The sequence below is a fragment of the Meleagris gallopavo genome, chromosome 17 (assembly GCF_905368555.1).
Source record: "Meleagris gallopavo chromosome 17, MGAL_WU_HG_1.1, whole genome shotgun sequence".
In the NCBI taxonomy this organism is placed as follows: Eukaryota; Metazoa; Chordata; class Aves; order Galliformes; family Phasianidae; genus Meleagris; species Meleagris gallopavo.
This window is the reverse complement of record NC_139420.1, coordinates 12,634,430-12,655,164: the sequence shown is the minus strand read 5'-3', so window position 1 is coordinate 12,655,164 and position 20,735 is coordinate 12,634,430. Positions and strand designations below refer to the sequence as shown.

At 46.6% G+C, this 20,735-nt stretch overlaps 1 protein-coding gene across 1 annotated transcript in view; it reads left to right on the top strand.

Annotated features, from left to right (window-relative positions):
• The window catches only part of TPCN1 (two pore segment channel 1), a 49,052-nt gene that overhangs the window by 14,207 nt on the left and 14,110 nt on the right, over nt 1–20,735 (top strand). Inside the window, exons 2-13 of the mRNA XM_085238802.1 lie at nt 5,793–5,917; nt 8,666–8,842; nt 10,441–10,554; nt 12,490–12,620; nt 13,215–13,303; nt 15,438–15,472; nt 16,093–16,151; nt 16,866–16,965; nt 17,975–18,091; nt 19,225–19,349; nt 20,001–20,049; nt 20,249–20,312. Of these exons, the coding sequence (XP_085094928.1) occupies nt 5,793–5,917; nt 8,666–8,842; nt 10,441–10,554; nt 12,490–12,620; nt 13,215–13,303; nt 15,438–15,472; nt 16,093–16,151; nt 16,866–16,965; nt 17,975–18,091; nt 19,225–19,349; nt 20,001–20,049; nt 20,249–20,312 (1,185 nt within the window). The remainder of the gene's footprint in view (nt 1–5,792; nt 5,918–8,665; nt 8,843–10,440; nt 10,555–12,489; nt 12,621–13,214; nt 13,304–15,437; nt 15,473–16,092; nt 16,152–16,865; nt 16,966–17,974; nt 18,092–19,224; nt 19,350–20,000; nt 20,050–20,248; nt 20,313–20,735) is intronic.

The window sequence follows — 20,735 nt, the reverse complement described above, 5'->3', positions numbered from 1 at the left end:
GTGAATGAAGATGTCCTGCCTCCTAATTCTCAAATCCTCTGCACTTCTTTGTTTGCTTGCCAAGGGAAATGCTTCTAGTGAATGCAGCTCCTCACACTAGCAGATTGCATTTTGCTGTCCTACAATGAGTGTATGGGGTATGTCAGCAGTATGAATGGCGTATTTAGTTATAGGAACAGTTTTGCTGAATGACATTACTTGCCCTGCCTTCCATGCAGTTTGCAGCTCTCTGCCAACAGGGTGTGCTTACTGAAACAGCGCTGTGTAGACAGCATGGCAGCCAGCAGCAGCACCAAGACCTTCCTCAACCTTCTAAGAGAAGGCCCTCTTAAGTCAGGTGAAGATGCATGGCTCTGGATTCTAACTGGAGCCATCTAAAGCTGCTTCATTGAAACACTGTGAACAGCCTCTTGGATCTGGAAAGCAGAACATCTGCAAAGCAGGCTAATGAGAACCAAACTGAGGAAGCTCGGAGGCAAATGTAAGAGCTAGCCTGTAGCTAGCTAGCTGGTAGGAGGTTAACCAGTTGGATCTTTAAATTATTTCGTTTAGTAAAACAAATGCAAGCACCAAAGATCAAACACTGAAAATGCTAATTGTCTTCAGCTTAGCTTAAAATAGGCTGGCTGGGAAGGTTGGCTTCTCCCTGCTTCCTGTGAGCATGCTCTCTTCCCCATCCCCTCCTTGGCCCTGCTCTCTGCTCCCAAAACTGCTGCAGGAGCCCGCCCCCCTCCTCCCTCCGAATGAGAGAAATTTGTTTGCCCGGAGAGCATTTAGTTCCCCTAAGTAGGGAATTTGTTTTGTGAAGGGAAAGGTTTGGGCTCTGGAGAGTTTATGCTCGCTCTTCCTTTCTTTTTGTTTTTTATTTTTTATTGTAATGATGACATATGGAAACTATTTACACAGGAGCATGCTCCACTGCACTGAATGGAAATGTTGGAGTCCCGGCAGTGTCATTCCGGATGCCTTGTGTAAGCAGCCAGCTGGTTTTGCTTTTTCTTTTTCTTTTTTTTTTTTTTTTTCTGCCTTTCTTTTTTCCCCTCCCTCTTTCCCATCTCAGGGAGCACCAGGGAAAAGTTGCACGAGTGTGGAAGGAAGCTCTGCCATCTGTGAGCAGCTCCATTTGCTTGCTGTCATGCCCCTCACACCGTGAACTTCACCAACCTCTATTTTCTTTTTTTTTTGTGGAGGGAGGTAAGGGAGAAGTCTTGCTATGACGAGTCAGTGGTGTCAGCACTCTGACTCTTTTCCCATTAGTTCCTCATGCTCTCTGGTGAGCAAATCCTGCTACGTGCCAAAATAAGAGAGCTTGGTGTGCAAAACCTGCTTTACAGCTGCACTCACACTTAAAATCCCTTTGTCCAGCAGCAGAACATTCAAACATCCTCCTCTAGGACAGCAGCGGGGAAGCACTGCACAGCAACTGAGATGTGAGCCACCTTCAAAGGGAGGGCAGAGCGCGTGTAGTTCTGCAGAGAGCAGAGGAAAATGCTGTCCCAGAAGTGAAGACTGGCTTTGAGACAGAGGAGTCTCGACTCTGCCTTACCTCCTGCTCACAGCGCTCCTGTGCCACGGCTTCCAAGCCTGCCATCTACCCCAAGGACTGTGGGAGCCCCGTGGAGAGATTCTCCCATCTCATTGACTCAGTACTAATGGTAAAACTGCTGGGGATGTCCTGCAGCACGGAGCAGGGGTTGTATTAGTCTGTGTCATTGTTATCATGGGAGCAGCTGAGGAAATTAGCTAGCTGGAGGGCTGCCAAGTAAACAGTCAGAGATGATCTTCGAATTTATTATTATTTTTTATTATTTGTTGCCCAGATTATGTTCTTGCCTCGGGGATACTGAGCAGCCTTCTGGTACCTGATGGGGGAAGGAGCTGATCCTCAAAATGCAGCTCTGCACTGGAATGCTTTGCCAATATGCTGTTTGTTCTCTGTGCCTGCAAAATGCTGCTGGTGTAGACATGAGGAGGATGTCTTGGTTTCTAGAACTTGTTTGTTTGTTTGTTTGTTTGTTTGTTTGTGGCTTCTATCTCTGAGAGCTGTTTAGTATTTACAAACTTGATCTTGCTGGGCCATCCCTTCTGTGTTAGCTGTGAGTCTTCTGTATGTGAAACACAAAGGGATATCCTCTTTTTCTTTTTTCTTCTTTCTTATGGTACAGCTTTTCCTTGAGTTAGTCCTTTACAAAGCCAGCTTTGTCTCTGAAAGAATTATTTGAAAATTGGAGGTAGCTTGGCACCTTTTGGTAGGTGCAGCATCCCGGCATTTTGTTCAGTACTGCACAACTTTGTAGATTTGCTCTGATGTCCTTAACACTTGAACGTGTTCTAGTAACACAGTGGCACAGCTGGTAGCCTGGTTTGCACGTCCCTTTTATCTGGAAGAGCTGGTGTAGCCAAGGTGTTGTTGACTCGATACCTCTCAAATCGCAGAAGGTGCTGGATTCCTCCAGGTGCTCATTGTTCCGAGGAGCTGTGCAGGGCCCTGGGCTCTGCTCCTGCAGCTCCACCAGGCAGCCCAGGCCGTTTGGAGCGGGCAGCTCAGGAGCTGTGGTGTCATGCTTTAGAGCTGTGCCAGTAGTGCTACGGCTGGCACAGATGGCTTTGGTACACTGGGAGGAGGCTGGGCTGGCACATGTCGCCCAGCAAAGCCTGGGGACGTTGGGCAGCAGTGGGCTGCATTGGAACTTTCAGGCTTGCAGTGGTGTTTTAGAGAATGGAGAAGCGAGGAAGAGAAGCAGGCTTAATGCTGTGGGAGTGTCAGCATCTGCTCTCACGGCTCAGGTAGGAGGGAGCTTTGTGCGATGTGGGTGGGAGAGGCAGCTGTGCTTTGGCATGGGACTTCCCGACCTTGCAGGGCAAGCAGTGCTATTTCTACTGATGTGCATGTAGGTTTGGGTCAGACTCTTGTAACTCCTGAGGGCTTTCTAGAAAACCTGAATCTCCTGGTTTAGCAAGGATTGTTTTATCATAGAAAAGAGGTGCAGCAAATCCTCAACATGCCTTCATAAGAGAGGAAAAGAATCTTTCTGTCACTTTTCTCTACTTTCCTAACACAAACACAGTTCCTGTGCTTATAAAAGGGGGAAATCAGCACTTTTTGCATTGTCAAGATAATGTCAAGATAATTTGAGACGTTTCCTCTTTGGCAACAGGAGACTATGGAGGATAGGAGTGCCTAAGAGCAAGACTCTGTGTGGACTGGGAGCTGTCAGGTCTGGGGACCTGAGTGCAGGGGCAGCCCTTCACATAGAGCCCCAGAGCTGCAAAATAAAAGTTCCCTTCCCGGAAGAAGAAACAAAATGATGCTATCTTTTTGCATGATACATGATGACTGTAACATTTTTTGGCTTCGTTTTCATGTGTCTTAATAGCACTGAGGCTGTAGAACACAACACTATCAAGTATTGTGGAGTTTATACAGGTGCCCTGCTTAGCTTTCCTGGGAAGGGCACTCAGTGTACATGCTTGGCAGTTGCTTTTTTGCAATTGAATTGTATATTTAAAATGGAATTTTTGGAAGTCTTGTGCAAATGTTTAATAAAGCATTACTTTATGCATCTCTTAAACAATTTAAAATAAATCTGAGATCAGCAAAATCCATTTTTTGACTTTTTTTTTTTCTTTCATCGGAAGGATATCGGTACTCTTTTACACCAAAAGGAGGGTGCAAAGATGCATTGTTTAACGACTGTGGAGAGCTCTGACAAAATGGGATGTTCTTCTGAAAATACCGTGCCACTGCTGTTAGCGTACCATACAGCTTTTGTTCTTAGACTGGTTTCCCGTGTTGTCTGTAGTCCTCTGCTCCCTTCTTCACTGGACCTCTTATATGCAAAAAACCAGCGTTTCTCTTGCAAGCTCATGTCTACTTAGCGGGTTGCACATCCCCAGAGACCTCTGTTAGCTTATTTCTAGTTTGGCTGCTGGTTGTATTTTGTGAATGTGACAGCACAGATCAGGTCCTGCCTTGCCAACTTAATGGGTTTTATGGTGGTGTAACTGTTAGTGGACAAGGGAAGAGCTGCTGGTCTTATCTGTCAGGACTTCAGTAAGGCCTTTGACGTGGTCCCCCACTAACATCCTTCTCTCCAAATGGGAAACATGGATTTGATGGGTGAACTCTTTGATGGATGAGGAACTGGTTGTGAGAGCATACCCAGGGAGTTGTGCTCGTAGTGGTCATAGTGTCATGGCTCAATGTCGGGATGGAGATCAGTGATGAGTGATGTCCCTCAGGGGTCAGTGCTGGGACCAGTGCCCTTCCAAATCTTCATTAATGACGTTGACAGTGGCATCGAGTGCACTCTCAGCAGTTTGCAGATGACACCAAACTGTGTGGTACACTCCACACCCAAGGGACGGGATCTTCAACAAAGCCAAGCGCAAGGTGTTGCACCAGGGTTGAGGCAACCCCCACTACCAACGCACGCTGGGGGACAAAAGGATGGAGCACAGCCCTGCCGAAAAGGACCTGGGGGTACCGGTGGATGGCAGCTGGACATGAGCCAGCACTGCGTCCTTGTAGCCCAGAAACCAACCGTATGCTGGGCTGCATCCAAAGCAGTGTGGCCAGCAGGGCGAGGGAGGGGATCTGCCCCTCTGCTGTGTGCTGTGAGACCTCACCTGCAGTGCTGTGTCCAGACAGGGAGTGCTCAGTGCAGGACAGACATGGAGCTGTTGGAGCACGGCCGGAGAGGGGCCACTAAAATGCTCCAAGGGATGGAACACCTCTCTGCAAGGACAGGCTGAGAGAGCAGGGGCTGTGCAGCCTGGGCAAGAGAAGGCTCTGGGGATACCTCAGAGCGGCCTTCAATATCTAAAGGAGCTGTAAGAAAGGAGACGACAGACTAGCAGAGTTTGTTGTGATGGGAGAAAGGGAAATGTTTTTTAAGTAGAAGAGGGTAGATTCTGGAGAATTTTGTGGGGTGACCTCATTGCAGTCTTTCAGTACCTAAAGGGAGCCTACAAATAGGAGCGGAGTCAACTCTTGGAAAGGGTAGATGACAGCAGGACAAGGGGAAATGGTTTTAAGTTGAGGGAGGGAAGATTTAGGTTAGGTGTCAGGGGGAAGTTCTTTACTATGAGAGTGGTGAGGTGCTGGAACAGCTGCCCAGAGAGGCTGTGGATGCCCCGTCCATCCCTGGAGGTGTTCAAGGCCGGGTTGGATGGGGCCCTGGGCAGCCTGGGCTGCTATGAAATGGGGAGGTTGGTGGCCCTGCGTGTGGCAGGGGGGCTGGAGATTTGTATCCTTGAGGTCCCTTCCAACCCTGGCTATTCTGTGATTTAGATTGGATATTAGGAAAGTCTTCTACAGTGAAGGTGATTTGGTACTGGCACAGGCTGCCTGGAGGGGTGGTGGATGCTCTGTTCCTGCAGACACCTAAGGCCAAGCTGGACGGGGCGCTGAGCAGCTGGTGGAGCTGTGAGTGACCTGTGCATTGCAGAGGTGTTGGCCAAGGGAGGAGCCTTTAAGCATCACTTCCAACTCAAGCAATTCTATATTCTCCTGTGCCAGGAGAACCACTTATTGCATTAAATAAGTTTTTTGATGATTTTCTAGGAGCATTCCGATGTCGGAGTGCTGAGTCCTGGTGTGTCTTTTAAAATTTCCTGTTGGAACAGTCTGTTACTCCGTGTACAAACTGCCAGTTTTCTTGGCTTCTCTGCCATGTCTTGATGCTTATATCTTGTCCTACCACCTTGCTATTTTGTATTCTCCCCAGTCAGTCTCTACTCACTTAATTGCAAACCAATTTTTCTCTTTTTCTCTTTTTGTACTGCTACAGATGGTGGTAGCTACGACATTATAAATGATGCATCCAGCCCTGCTGCAGGGGACTGCTGTGCAAAGCAGAGCTCTGCCCAACACAACTGGGAAATGAACTACCAAGAGGCAGCAATCTACCTCCAGGTGAGCCCTGATGCTTGGTGTGCAGTGCAAAAAATAGTCTTCCGAAGTTACGATAGTTCTTGGTTTTAAGGAGAGGGCTTCAGTCTCCAGGTTAAAAAAAGAAGTAAATAGAAGTTTTAGAAAGGAGTCTGCTCAAAGAATGGGAATATGCCAGAGTGTATCTTGAAGGGTTTTACAAGACATTTGGGGACCACGGAAAATGGTGGTGCTGGCTCTCTGGTCATCCTTCCTCCCTGCTCCTCTTTGTTCTCTTTAAAGAGAGTTGCATTGCAAGTTTAAGTGCTTTGGACCCAGCTGGTTTTGTTGCCTGAGCTGCCGCAGGGTGTCTGATATTTGCTCCTCCTAGCTCCTACCCTGCAGAACTGAGGACTGTTGCTCCCCTGACGGTTTATAACCTCTATGCTAGGACCTTGGTAACACTTCAGCTTGCAACAGAGTGGTAACCCCAGCCTGTCCTGGGCTTGTGTTTAAACTCATGATTATCAGAGATGTTCTGCAAAGCTTCACTGAGTTGCTGCAGTGTCTGATGTTAATGTACGCAGCAGGCTCGGCCCTTCAGATGCAGATTAGTCTTGTTGCTGCCTTGACCAATGTCCATAATAACAGTGTCCTTGAAATGGAGTAGGCATAACTTAAAAAGTATGCAGATTGTTTACGTGAACCAGTAGCTGCAGGCAAACATCCGGATAGGAGACTTTACTGCTCAGCCACGTTTATAATTGCTTGGCTACCAAGAGGCAGAATTTAGACTGTTTTTTCATTCTGCAAATGTGTTTTTTCAGGCATGAATAAGAATGCCCTGCTGATGTAAGCTAGCTCTCCTTTGGAGCTGGGGGCTTGCATTGGATGGAGCTTGCTGTTGCTTTTGTCCTGCTCGCAGTCTGGCTCCCTGACCTGGCAGTGTTTGTTTGCTTTTACTCAGAATGTGAGCTTGCCTGTGAGATGCCAAAATGAGAAGTATTTGAAACTGTCTCCTGAATGAATCTTGAGTGCCTCCCCTCTTAAAGGAGGTCCTGTTTCCTAGTCTTGTTTCTAGTCTTGTTTGCAATCAGTTATTCTGTTGCAGTAGTAATTATTTACCATCCTTACAGTAATTGCTTACCTGGAAATATATTTAAATAAATACATACATGAAACCTAATGAGGTTCAATAAGGCCAAGCGGAGGGTGCTGTATTAGGCTGGGGCAATCCCAGGTGTTTATACAGACTGGGGGAAGACCTCCTTGAGAGCAGCCCTGCGGAGAAGGACTTGGGGGTCCTGATGGACGAGAAGTTGGACGAGAGGCAGTGCGTGCACGCAGCCCGGAAGGCCAACTGTGTTCTGGGCTGCATTAAAAAAGGGGTGGCCAGCAGGGAGAGGGAGATGATTGTCCTCCTCTACTCGGCTCTTGTGAGGCCCCATCTGCAGCGCTGCGTCCAGGCCTGGGGTCCCCAGCACAGGAAGGACGTGGAGCTCTGGGAGTGGGTCCAGAGGAGGCACTGAGATGGTCAGAGGGCTGGAGCAGCTCTGCTGTGAGGAAAGGTTGAGGGAACTGGGCTTGTTCAGTTTGGAGAAGAGAAGGCTGTGGGGAGACCTCACTGTGGCCTTCCAGTACTTGAAGGGAGCAAATAAACAGGAGGGGAAATGACTGTGAGGGTGGGTGGTGATAGGAGAAGGGGGAATGGTTTGAAACTGAGACAGGGGAGGTTTAGGTTGGATGTTATGAGGAAGTTTTTCCCCCAGAGGGTGGTGAGGCGCTGGAACAGGTTGCCCAAGGAGGTTGTGGATGCCCCATCCCTGCAGGCATTCAAGGCCAGGCTGGATGTGGCTCTGGGCAGCCTGGGCTGCTGGTTGGTGACCTGCACACAGCATAGAAACTAGATGGTCATTGTGGTCCTTTTCAACTCAGGCCATTCTATGATGCTTCAGAATTGAAAAGCATCTCAGCTGTGAAAAAGTGATCTCTTAGGACAATTTCCAAGAGCCAGAAAGTTTCCCTTAGAATAGAATAGATAGAAGCCCCCTGGCTTGAACCATTGGCTCAAGAAACAAGCTGCTGGATGGTTCTATGTGAAAAAACCTGCTCTAAATTCTAAGCAAACAAAGTTTTTTCATAGAAGTGAAAATAGTGATGATGCAGCTATTTAAAATCAGCTGTAGACAATTTGTTCAGATGGAATATTTGTCCCCTTAATATTAAGATCTCTTGTTAAGAGGGAGTGACATATCAGCATAGATATGTGTTAATTTTTTGTGGTTTGTCTCTCTTTTCAAATTCCTTTACTGCCTGTTCTGAAGTTTGTTTTCACACAGGCATCCTACAAGGCCAAGATAAGGAGCAGAGCAACTGTCAGCCACATGCTCTAGAGCTTATCTTGTGTTTTTATGTTCTGTCCTGGAGAAGTTTAATCAAAGAAGGCTGCAGACGTGTGGAAGTGGTTGCAAGTAAATGATGTGCAGTGTTTGTGTTGTGATGTAGACTGAAGTTTGCATGCCTTTATAAAGCCTTCCAGGGCTGCTCTTGTTTTTGAAAAGACTCAAGAGTTTTCAAAATGAAAGTTTGTGGATATTAATGAGCTTCATTGCTGAAATGTGCTTATGAATGGAGGGGGATGCCCCATGCATCTTCAGCGTTTTTTAGTAAGCAGATGAATGTCAGGCTGTAAAGTGAGAGTACTCTGGGAATTAGGTAAAGTTAGGTGGAAAGCTCTGGTATAGCACTGAGTCATTAATGCTGCTCTCTTCTTTTTTATCCCTACTGCCTTAGGAAGGAGAAAATAATGATAAATTCTTCACACACCCCAAAAATGCCAAAGCACTTGCTGCCTACCTCTTTGCACACAATCACCTTTTCTACCTGATGGAGCTGAGTGCAGCGCTGCTTCTCCTGTTGCTGTCTCTCTGCGAGGCACCAGCTGTTCCTATGCTCCGTCTTGGCATCTTTGTAAGTACTTTGGGGGCATAATGTAGAATTCTGCTTGTTTTGCAGGGATGGGTAAGAGTAAAAAAAAAGTTTAAAAGGAGAGGAAGAAGGTAGCAGTAGCAAGAGAACCATCTGGCTTGTTCTGCAAAATGGTTGACAGCAGATATGCCAGCCAACAAAACATCCTGTTTTTTCTGTTTTCATCTGAGGTGCATAGACCAATTTTGAAAGTGGTACCTTTCAGGTTACCAAGTTTGTGCAGATCTTCACTTTTGTAGCTACTTAGAAGCCTTTTTTATTATTTTTTTTTTCCTTGAGAAAGCTCAGGAGTGTGTATGTGCTTTGATAGGGAGGCTTAATGGAATATAACAGGGGTAAGTGTAAAGTCTTGCATCTGGACAAGAACAACCAGGTACCAGTATAGGTTGGGGACTGACCTGCTGGAGAGCAGCATAGGAGAGAGGGGCCTGGGAGTCCTGGGGGACAGCAGGATGACCGTGAGCCAGCACTGTGCCCTTGTGGCCAAGAAGGCCAGTAGCATCCTGGGCTGTGTTAGAACGCCTGTGGTTAGCAGGTCGAGAGGGGTTCTCCTCCCCCTCTACTCTGCCCCATGAGACCACATCTGGAATATTGTGTGCAGTTCTGGGCCCCTCAGTTCAAGAAGGACAGGGAACTGCTTGAGAGAGTCTAGCTCAGAGCCACAGAGATGATAAAGTGAGTGGAGCGTCTCCCTGACAAGGAAAGGCTGAGGGTTTCTTAGCATGGAGAAGAGGAGACTGAGGGGTGACCTTGTTAATGTTGTAAGTATGTAAAGGGTGAGTGTCGGGAGGATGGAGCCAGGTTCTTCTCAGTGACATCCAGTGACAGGACAAGGGGCAGTGGGTGCAAGCTAGAACATAGGAGGCTCCTAGAACACACTGGTTCTCAGCCTGGGACAAGTTGCTAAACCTTCTCACGTCCTCTCCTCCTGCAGTTGTGAGAACTCCTTTTAACTCATGTGTGTTTAACCTGAAGTTTGATGTCTAACCCTCAAAAAATACAGTTTTAAAGAAGGAATGGACAAGCCGTGGTGTGTAGTATTGGTCCACAACAGTTTCATAAGGTACCACTGTCAGGCACAGTGCTAGGAGCACTGCTGTTCTTGGAGAGAGAATCTGCATCTGCTTTTGGAGCTGCTACTGGCATCCTGAGCGTGTGTCAAGGAGTAAAGGAGTTTGACAGCCTTTGGATCCAAATGTTCCTCAAAATGTGTCAGAGCTGCATAACAGCATTTGAGTTTTAAGGATGGCTAAAGTGAAAGTTGTAAGAAATTTCTGTCTTTGTGATACATTTTGCATGACTCAACAGAGAAGGTGTCCTTTCCTGCTGCCAGAAGCTCCCGTGTTTTTACTGAGCTTGATCAGGACACTGTCTGTCGTTATTTGCAGCCTATTCCAAGAGAAAACTCTTCTCTGTGTAAATTATCTCTGCAGCTCTATTTTGTGCACTTCAGCTAAAAATTTGCAATCCCAAGCTGCCAAACTCACATGCTTCTTGGAGAAAGAAGGGGCAGAAGCATGGCCTCTGTGCTTGTGTTTGTAATCAGAAGCGCTGGTTTAAGCTTTGCTGTATTTTAACAGGTCCATGCAACCCTGGAGCTGTTTGCATTAATGGTGGTAGTCTTTGAGCTCTCAATGAAGATGAGATGGCTGGGCTTCCACACATTCATTAGACACAAGAGGACTATGGTGAAGGTGAGTTCACAGAACTGTGGAATCGTAAAGGTTGGAAGGGACGTCTCGAGATTACCTAGTCCAATTCCTTCTAAAGCAGATTCCGTGCAGCAGGTTGCACAGGAAAGTGTCTAGGTAGGTTCTGAATACCTCCAGAAAAGGAGACTCCACAAACTCTTTGGGTAGCTTGTTCCACTGCTCTGTCATCCTCGAAGTAAACTTTTTTCTCATGTTCAAATGGAATCATAGAATTCTTAAGAGTTGGAAGGGACCTTTAAAGGTCATCTGGTCCAACACCTCTGCAATGAACGTGGATATCTACAGCTTGGTCAGGTGCTCAGAGCCTGGCCCAGCCTGGCCTTGAATGTTTCCAGGGATGGGGCTTGTGCCAGTGCCTCACTACCCTCACCATAAAAGACTTTTTCCTTATATCCAATCTAAATCTTCCCTCTTTTACTTTGAAACCATTTCTCCTTGTTCTGTCACCCCAGACCCTGCTGAAGAGTCTGTCCCCTTTTTTCCTGTAGCTCCCCCTTAAATATTGAAGGCTGCTCTGAGGTATCCCCAGAGCCTTCTCTTGCCCAGGCTGCACAGCCCCTGCTCTCTCAGCCTGTCCTTGCAGAGAGGTGTTCCATCCCTTGGAGCATTTTAGTGGCCCCTCTCCGGCCGTGCTCCAACAGCTCCATGTCTGTCCTGCACTGAGCACTCCCTGTCTGGACACAGCACTGCAGGTGAGGTCTCACAGCACACAGCAGAGGGGCAGATCCCCTCCCTCGCCCTGCTGGCCACACTGCTTTGGATGCAGCCCAGCATACGGTTGGTTTCTGGGCTACAAGGACGCAGTGCTGGCTCATGTCCAGCTGCCATCCACCGGTACCCCCAGGTCCTTTTCGGCAGGGCTGTGCTCCATCCTTTTGTCCCCCAGCGTGCGTTGGTAGTGGGGGTTGCCTCAACCCTGGTGCATATCTCAAACTTGGCTTTGTTGAACCTTACAAGATTCTACTGGGGTCACTTCTCTCTGTCCAGGCCATAATAATGAAACTTCCTGTGTTCCAGTTTGTGCCCATTACTCCTTGTCCTGCTGCAGGACACCACCAAAGAGGGCCTGGCCCCTCTTGACACTCTCCCTTTAGAAATTTATAATTATTTATAAGATCCCCTCTCAGCCTTCTCTTCTTCAGGCTGAACAGCCCCAGGTCTTAGCCTTTCCTTATAAGGGAGATGTCACACGCCCCTCATCATCCTTGTGGCCCTCCACTGGTCTCTCTCCAGCAGTTCTGTCTGCTTCAAACCAGGAGCCCAGAACTGAACGTAGTGATCCAGGTGTGGCCTCTCTGGGGAAGAGCAGAGGGTAAGGAGAATCTCCCTCATCCTGCTAACTATGTTCTGTGCAGTGTATCTGAGGATACTATTGCCCTTCTTGGCCACAGGGACACAGTGCTGGCTCATGGCCAACCTGTTGGCCTCTGGGAACCCAGGTCCCTGTCTGCAGAGCTCCCATCCAGCAGGTCAGCCCCTAACCTGTACTGTTGCATGTGATTATTCCTCGCTAGGTGTAAGAGCCCTACGCTTGCCCTTGTTGAACCTCATTTTCCTCTTACCCCCCAGCTCTCAGCCTATCCAGGTCTTTTTGAATGCCGGCACAGCCTTCTGGTGGTTCAGCCACTTCTCTCAGCTTTGCATCATCAGCAAAGCTGCTGACAGCCATCTGATTGATTGTCAGTGTTCCTCCGTCAGCATCTTTGGGAACCAAAGAACCACAGTAACTGTTGGCCTTTACTGTAGAAGCGCAGCTTAGAGAAGTGTCTTAGCTGCCAAATGATTCTTGTGAGGTTTCCAAGCTCTTGGAGACAGTTCCCACCTTGCAAGTGCCTAAAGAAATGGGTGATCAGTGAGAGCTTTGTCTTTCCCAAGGGAGACTGCAGCCGTGCCTCTCATTAAACCCCTTTTTTGCAGACCTGTGTGCTGTTTGTACAGTTCATAGAAGCCATTGTGGTGTTGGTGCGCCAGACCTCGCATGTCCGCATAACAAGAGCTCTGCGCTGCATCTTCCTGGTGGACTGCCGCTACTGCGGGGCAGTCAGGAGGTGAGTGGTCAGACCCCTGGCTTTTCTGCTCTTATGGAGGAGGTGGTGGAGGAAAAGCAGGCTGGTCCTGCAGCAGGCAGGCAGGCAGGCAGCTCAGGGAAAAGAAGTATCTTTCATGAGCAGTTCAGTTCTCAGCAGTCTTCTGTAATTGAGATTGAAGTGTTCCTGCTGCCTTGCCTACATAGGGAAATTCCATAGGTAGTAACTTTGGCTCTAGTTGCGGAACACGAGCTGATGTGTGCTGTCCTCATCAGCATAAGCTACCTCATGGAGCACAAACGTGTGAGTGGGGATGCCTTGCCTTTGGCTCCTACATTTGCCTTTTAAACTGCTCAGTGCATTTACAGAGGTATGTCTTGAGTCTGGAGAAAGAAAGCTGACAGTGGTACTCGTCGCTTGCAGTACCTGAGCTGACTGCAAAGGGGAAGATAAGTAGCTTGGAGTCAGTTTACCTTGCTCTCTATTTTTAATCCTTGGAGGAGGAGTGGGAGGAAGGTCATTCTCAAGTGTGCTGTTTTGTTGGTTTTTTGTCACTTATCACATAGAGGATAAAATATGCAAGTTTTAGTTTATTGATGTTTTCTCCATTTTCAGAAACCTGCGTCAGATCTTCCAGTCCCTCCCACCATTTATTGACATTCTTCTCCTTCTGCTTTTCTTCATGGTGATCTTTGCCATCCTGGGTGAGTTGTATTTATGGAAGTGTTTTTGATGCTCTGTCAACTTCAGTAAGTTTAGTCTGGACTTCTATGAAGACGTGTCTAGCATACTTGTTACAGTCCTATCTTCAAAATATTTGTTTTCCTAAAAGATCAGTGAAATGGCACTTGTTAATATGTCTCAGTAAATATGGAGAAGACTTCCCAAGTACTTGAGGAACATGGGCCTGGCAAAGAGTAGAGTCAAGACCCTGAACTTCAGGAGAGCAAACTTGCAGCTCTTTAAAGAAATTATAGGATGAGATCACCTGGGAAAGTGTCTTCAGGGACGTAGGAATGGAATGGAGATGGCAGTTCTTTATGGACACCTTTCTGAGACCACAAGAGCTCTCCATCCCCCTGCATAAGAAATCAAGCAGGAGAGGTGGGAAACCAGCATGGCTAAGCAAGAACCTGCTGATCAAACTGAAGGAAAAGTACAGTCAGTGGGAGCAGAGATAGGTGGCCTGGGCAGAGTACAGGTTGCCCAGTTGTGGATGCTCCATCCCTTGAGGCATTCAAAGCCAGGCTGGATGGGTTCCAAGGCAGCCTGATCTAGTGGTTGGCATCCCAGCCCACAGCAGGGAGATTGGAACTAGATGATCTTGAAGGTTCCCTCCAAACTAAGCCATTCTGTGATTCTTTGCCTCCTAGATATTCAGGGATGGGATCAGGAAAGCCAAGGCACAGAATTGGTTGGATGGTCACATCCAGAGGGTTGTGATCAATGGTTCTATGTCCAGATGGAGGTTAGTCATGAATGGTATCCCCCTTGTCTTGGGACTGATGCTCTTCAACATCTTTATCAATGACACAGATGACGGGGTTGAGTGCATCCTCAGCAAGTTTGGTGATGACACCAAGCTGAGTGGTGCAGTTGACACAGTCAAAGGAAGGGATACCAACTAGGGCATTCTGGGACAGGTTCTAAAAGTGGGCTCATGGGAACTTAATGACATTCAACAAGTCCAAGTTCTGGGTGTTGCACTTGGGTTGGGGCAATCATAGAATTGTAGCTTGGGTTGGAAGGGACCCCAAAGATCATCAAGTTCCAACCCCTCTGCCACAGGCAGGGCTGCCAACCTCCAGATCTGGTACTAGACCAGCTTGCTCAGGACCTAATCCAACCTGGTCTTGAATGCCTCCAGGGATGGAGTATCCACAGCCTCTCTGGGCAGCCTGTTCCAGCACCTCACCATTCTCCCTGTGAAGAACTTTCCCTTCACATCCAGTCTAAACCTTCTCTCCTTGAGCTTAAAATTCCAGATAAGTGTACAGACTGGGAGAAGAACTCTTTGAGAGCAGACCTGCTGGGAAGGACTTGGGGCTTCTGATGGAGGAAAAGCTGGATATGGGCATCTGTGTGCTTTGGCAGCCTGGAAGGCCTGCCTCGGCTGCATCAACAGAGGGGTGGTAGTGGGCAGGGAAGGGATTATCTTCTTGTGTTCTGCCCTTGTGAGGCCCCATCTGGAGTACTGCATCCAGGCCTGGAGCCGCCAATACAGGATGCAGAACCATAGGAGCATGTCCAGAGGAGGGTAATGAAGGTCCCAGAGGGCTGGAGCACCTCTTCTACGAAGAAAGTGTGAAGGAGCTTGGCTTTTTTATTATGGAGAAGAAAAGACTCCAGGGAGACCTCACCGCGGTTTTCCAATGCTGAAGGGAGCTCATATAAGACAGGAGGGACCAACTTTTTACATGGTCTGATAGTAACAGGACAAAGGGGAATGGTCTTAAACTAAAACAGACAAGGCTGAGGTTAGATGTTAGGAAGACGTTTTTTACAGAGAGGGTGGTGAGGCACTGGGACAGGCTGCACAGAGAAGCCGTGGATGTCCCATCGCTGGAGGCATTCAAGGCCAGGCTGATGGTTCCTGGGCTGTCTTATCTAGTGGATGGCAACCTCCTTCCCACAGCATGGGCTTTGGAACTTGATGGGCTTTAAGGTTCCTTCCAACCAAAGCCATTCTATGATATTCTGTGCTCTGTGATGCAGGAGAATGGCTTTCTGGTTCCTGGTGTGACTTTGTTCTTTGTGAGCAGAGATCCCTTGCTTTCACTTGAAACTAAACAGACTCCATGTTTCTTCTCTCTCCTCTTCTCTCTTCTGTTTCTGTAGGTTTTTACTTGTTTTCTCCAAACCACTCGGATCCCGTGAGTGCCACTGAGTCTTTGGGAGCTGAAGTGCTATCTTGTCTAGTTCAAGAATCAATTATTACTGTATAGATGTGGCTTATTTCTGTATGGTGAACTGGGAGGCCAGATGTTAGCTGGTGCTAGCAGTAAAAAGAAGTGCAGAGGCTGTGTGTGACAAGGCAGCTGGCAGATTTACCCAGGCTTAACACCTGCTGGGAAGGAAGACTGTACTCTGAGGGAGCTTCCTCAGAGTCTCAAAGGAGCTTTCATGTAATTGTTCCTTGTGTCTTAATTCAGTCGAATAAGCCACTTGCTCCTGTCCGCAGTGAAAGCTTGACTTTTCCAGATAGTGACTGTCAAAGTCCAGCAGCCACTTGTTGCTGCTGTGCAATAAGTCTGTAACTTACTAGGAGTGATTGCTACAAAATGTGTAGATTAGCTTTTAATTGTTTTAAGCCTTCATATGCCACCTTTCAGGGACCTTTAAAAAGGACCAGTGCTAAAGTACCCTCCTGCTAGGAGGCATGGGGGAACTGTAGAAGTGCCTGTATTGAAGTGTTGGTTTTATAGTTTGTTTCTGAATGAAACACCACTGTGAAATTCTGTTTGCGTTTTATCATGAGTGTTTTTTCTTTCAGTACTTCAATACCTTAGAGAACAGCCTCGTGAATCTCTTTGTACTTTTGACCACTTCAAAGTAAGTTTGGAGCTAGGAAAGCATCTTTCCTTTTATCCCAAAAGAAATCCTGAGCCTTTATTTGTAGAAATGCTGTCTGCAAATATAACCAGTTCCCTCTGCATGAGAGAGATTTTCCTGGGTTAGCCTGCATGGGAAGGACTGGTATTTTGTTTAAGGACGCCGTGACCCCAAATGCAGAGTTATCTCTAGGCCACTCAGGCCAGTTCATCATTGTGAGGGCAATAAGGGCAAGGTTGGGCCCTGGTCCAAGGAGGGAAAGTTTCTGTTTGACTCCTTTGTTAGATAGCAGTTTATTGTTGTGAAGTAACTTCTTATTCCTCTGCTTCACTTCCCCTATCTAGTAAAAAGGGGATAACAAATATTGACCTGCTGTTAGGGAGAGCTCTGAGGATTACAAAATTAGCAAAAGACAATAAATCTTAGGTTGCATTCTGTAGTTCTCCTTATACCAGGGCTATATTGCTGTCACTGCTACATGTTACAACCCTTAGCCATGCCACAAATCCACTTTCTTTGTTTTTTATGGAACAGTAAATTTGCTTTTTCCTTTTCTTTGTACTGTGCCTCCATGTTCTTGCTGCTTATTGTTAGTGCCATAAGCAGCTGTGATTTGCAAAAAAGTGCAGGTCCATGAATGTGTGCACACACAAACTGTTACCTATGTAGTGGAAGCATAGCATTCCAGTGCTTCAACTTGTCTTTTGGATACAGTTTCCCTGATGTGATGATGCCATCTTATGCTCGGAACCCTTGGTCGTGTGTCTTCTTCATAGTGTATCTCTCCATTGAATTGTACTTCATTATGAACTTGGTGAGTACCCACTAACAGCCTTTGACTTCTCTGCCCAAATTTGGAGTTCACTGCCCAACAGAGTCTTTCCTGTTCCCTTGGGAACACTGTATAATAATCTGAGACCCTGTGGCAGAATAATTAAAAAAATGGCAATTTATCTACATTTAGAGGCCTTCTGATATTTGACCCTAAGGAAATGAACTAAATCACAGAAAATTGAATGATATTGAGTATCTTTCAGCTTTCCTCACATTAATATCTTGCTAGGAGTGACATACTCAGTTGTACAAAATGTATTGTCCTTTCCTGTCTTAATTATTCATCATAAAATGGCATTTTATTATTTGGACTTTGCTGAAATCCCTTTTAAATCAGTTTGAAAGGGGTGGAATTGCTAAGGATGGCAGGATTTGAAGAGTGCTGACATATGCAGCGTGAGAATGGCTGCTGTACTTTTTCTGCTTCTTGAACCATCCAGGGCAGGGCCAAAACCAGCCCAGCTGAGGATGTGGGCAGTGAAAAAGGAGTTTTCAAAGTTGTTGATGAATTCTGCAACCCGAGGGAGATGATTTTGATGTCTGGAAGAGGCTTGGATTTCACCATTGCTGTACTAGATGGATTTGACACATATGCCAGAGCTCCTGTGTCAGGGATGAGTTGTGACAGCAGCCTTCAAAACCCACTTTCCAGGAAGGGCATTTTAGCAAACCTTTTCATACTGCTTTCTGATAGAGTACATGAGATTTAGCTTTAGCTATGGAAAACAATAGTGAATAGTTAAGAGACCAGACCCTCCTAAAAAAAGAAGAAAAAAAAAAAAGAAGGGTCAACACATATGTGATGTGCTGTTTGCCCTTATGACCAGTAATGCCTCGCTAACTCCGTTCTGCTTCAGCCAACGCAGCACTCTGTAAGATTCCTCTTGCAGGCAATGCCTCTCTAGACTGAACATTCCTGCCTGTTTGAGAAGTGCTGACTCATATTGCTGCAAAGAATAATGACCAAACCTCTCGTCTTCTCTCTGCAGCTTCTTGCTGTTGTGTTTGACACTTTCAATGACATTGAGAAGAGGAAGTTTAAGTCCTTGCTGCTGCACAAGCGCACAGCCATCCAGCATGCCTACCGCTTGCTCATCACCAAACAGGTACAGCGTGCTGCAAGGAGGCTGAGAGCAGCCTGTGCTGCGGCAGGTGGGGAGGTCAGCTTCTGGAGAAAAGGAATTTGAATGTTAGCCCCCACATGGAGCCATGGAGGTAGCTCAGTAAAATGAGAGAACCTTGTCTTGGAGCGCATGTGGTCATTGATTTCTTCCTGTGGGTGACCTGGGGACTTCTCTGCTGAGCACCAGAGAAGCTGAAGGCACAGCTCAGCTGCTAGCTGCTGCATGAATAAATGGTGTGCGGACAGAACTAATTCACCTACTAACAATTCTTTAGGGGGGGCAGAGCATTTTGGAAGGGAGTTGGTTTCTTGTTTAACTTACAGAGCAGGAAAAGAAATAAGGCTCAAGAATAACTCTCTTTCCTCCAGTAAATTGATTCACATTAAGGGCATGTTGGTTGTATTAAGGATTTCCGAGGAAGGACTTTGTATAATCAATGAATATACAGATGTTATAATTATGAAATAAACAAGAGTTTGGCTAAGCAGGTTATTATACCAAAAAGAGAATAGATAGAGGGCTTACCCTTGTTCTGGGCTCTTTGTAAAACTCCAAAGGAGGGATCTCCAGCAGAGATCCTTCCCCACTGGTAGTCAGCTCTTCAATGGCTCTAGGAGAGGTACAACCAGGCTATATACCTTCCAGCAGCACAGCTGAATTGCCTTCACCTGTGCTCCCGTGGCTGACTCATGGCTCGCCTCAGGTTGACCACCTGATTGACCATTCAGGCCGTGATTCAGCAGTTTCCATACAGGCTTGTAGTCTGACAAAGGTGTCAGTAATAGGGACCTGTTAGGACATCTGATTTCCCAAGAAGAGTGGTTGAACTCTGCTTGGTATATGTCTGGTTGAACGGCTCTTAAAGGATGAGGGCAACAGAGAACAGCTCTGCATGAGCTGTAAGAACCAGCTGCCAGGAGAGCTTTCTGTGTTGTGGGATAAAGTCAGCAGGTTAAAATAAATAGCTTCTGGTGCTTTGGGAGTTGGTTATCATAGCATCCTGCAGTAATACAGAGACCCCGCTTAAAACAAATCCAGAGCGGTAATTGAATATGCTAGTGTGTATGTATTTCTGTCTGATGTCCCTACCGTGATATTCCTTTTTGTTTTCCTAGGGGCCACCTGGAATTTCCTTCAGGCATTTTGAAGGGCTATTGCGGTTTTACAAGCCTCGGATGTGCAGCCGGGAGCGATATCTCACTTTTAAAGCACTGAATCAAGGCAATACTCCTTTACTCAGGTAGGGTGGTCTTATTGTAGCTCCCAGAGCTTTGTGCCTTAACGTGCCATGAAGAAGCGTTGAAAATGGCATAAGGAGAAAGGCTGAATTCTTAGATGTAGACACTTAATGATAGCACTAACAGCCTGAGGATTTCAGCATCCTAGCTTTCCAACATCTAAAAGCTGTTACAGGTCTGACACTGAGCACCTAAATAAGCATTTATGTTGTTGTTTTTTTGTTTTTGTGTCCCTTTTCACTTTTTGTTACATTGAAAGGAACATTTTCAAAAGTGCTAGAAGAGGGTTATACAAGTAGTTAAGGCAGTCCAAAATTTCTTCATGGAGAATAGTGCAATTTCTGTTCCTTGGAGCTTGCAGTCTAAGTCTGAGGTCTTTCCTCAGTGGTAGAGTTCCAGAGTTAGCTGTCAGTTTCCTCTGTGGGCTTTAGGTCTTACAGAAGTAGGTAGCATTGCAAGCCATTCTGAGTATTGTCAGCCAGTAACCTCTGGCCAGACCAGGAAGAGGTCAGTGTTGAGTTATCAGCTGTGGCTGCAGTTCTAATAAGGAGTTTGCAGTTTCCAGAGACTCTCTACTGATGATGCCTGACAAGGATGATTAAGGATTTAATCAACTCCAAGGCTCTGATCAGATGTTTCTTTCTATTTTGCAGTCTAAAAGATTTTTACAATTTCTATGAAGTTGTTGGCTTGAAATGGAAGGTAAGTATGTATTGGGTGGAGAATAGGGGAATTGCATGGGGAAAGGAGAGCAAAGGAGGCCAGTGATTAAAGAGAAGGTTGGTGAAAAACAAAGACAATTGAAAAGCAGATGGTAGGGATAAGGTGGGTCTCGATCACTGCGTGTTTTCCAGGTGGATGTAGCATTGGTTTATTTTGATTGTGGCTCTTGTGCTTCCAGGCAAAACGAAATCGTGAGCACTGGTTTGATGACCTTCCACGGACAGCATTCCTTATTTTTAAAGGTAACAAGCTGTGTTTAAATGACAGCATGTGTTGAAATAATAAGGAAAGCATTTCTATACAAAGAAAGGGTCCTTTGAAAGAGCTTCCTTGCTTTACGTAGAATAAAGTAACTCTTGGCAGTAGTGAACTAAACACTGTGTGAGGTCATGGAGGGCTGTTTTCTTTTATCAGCATAGAGGTTTTTCAGAGCAGGGGATTTATGGTTGCTGAGTCTAGCAGAGTTTACAGTTTGTTTCTTCATAGCTCGTGTAGCAACTCAGAGCAGTGACTGCGGAGTGGGACTTCTGTTTTCACAGAAGCTGCTAGGCTTCCTAGTCCCACTGCATGAATGCAGAGCTCATACAGACCAAGTGCAGCTGCTCAGGATGGGGAAGGAGATCTGAAATACCTGGCCATGTAATCTGCCTTGCAAGTGTCATTTA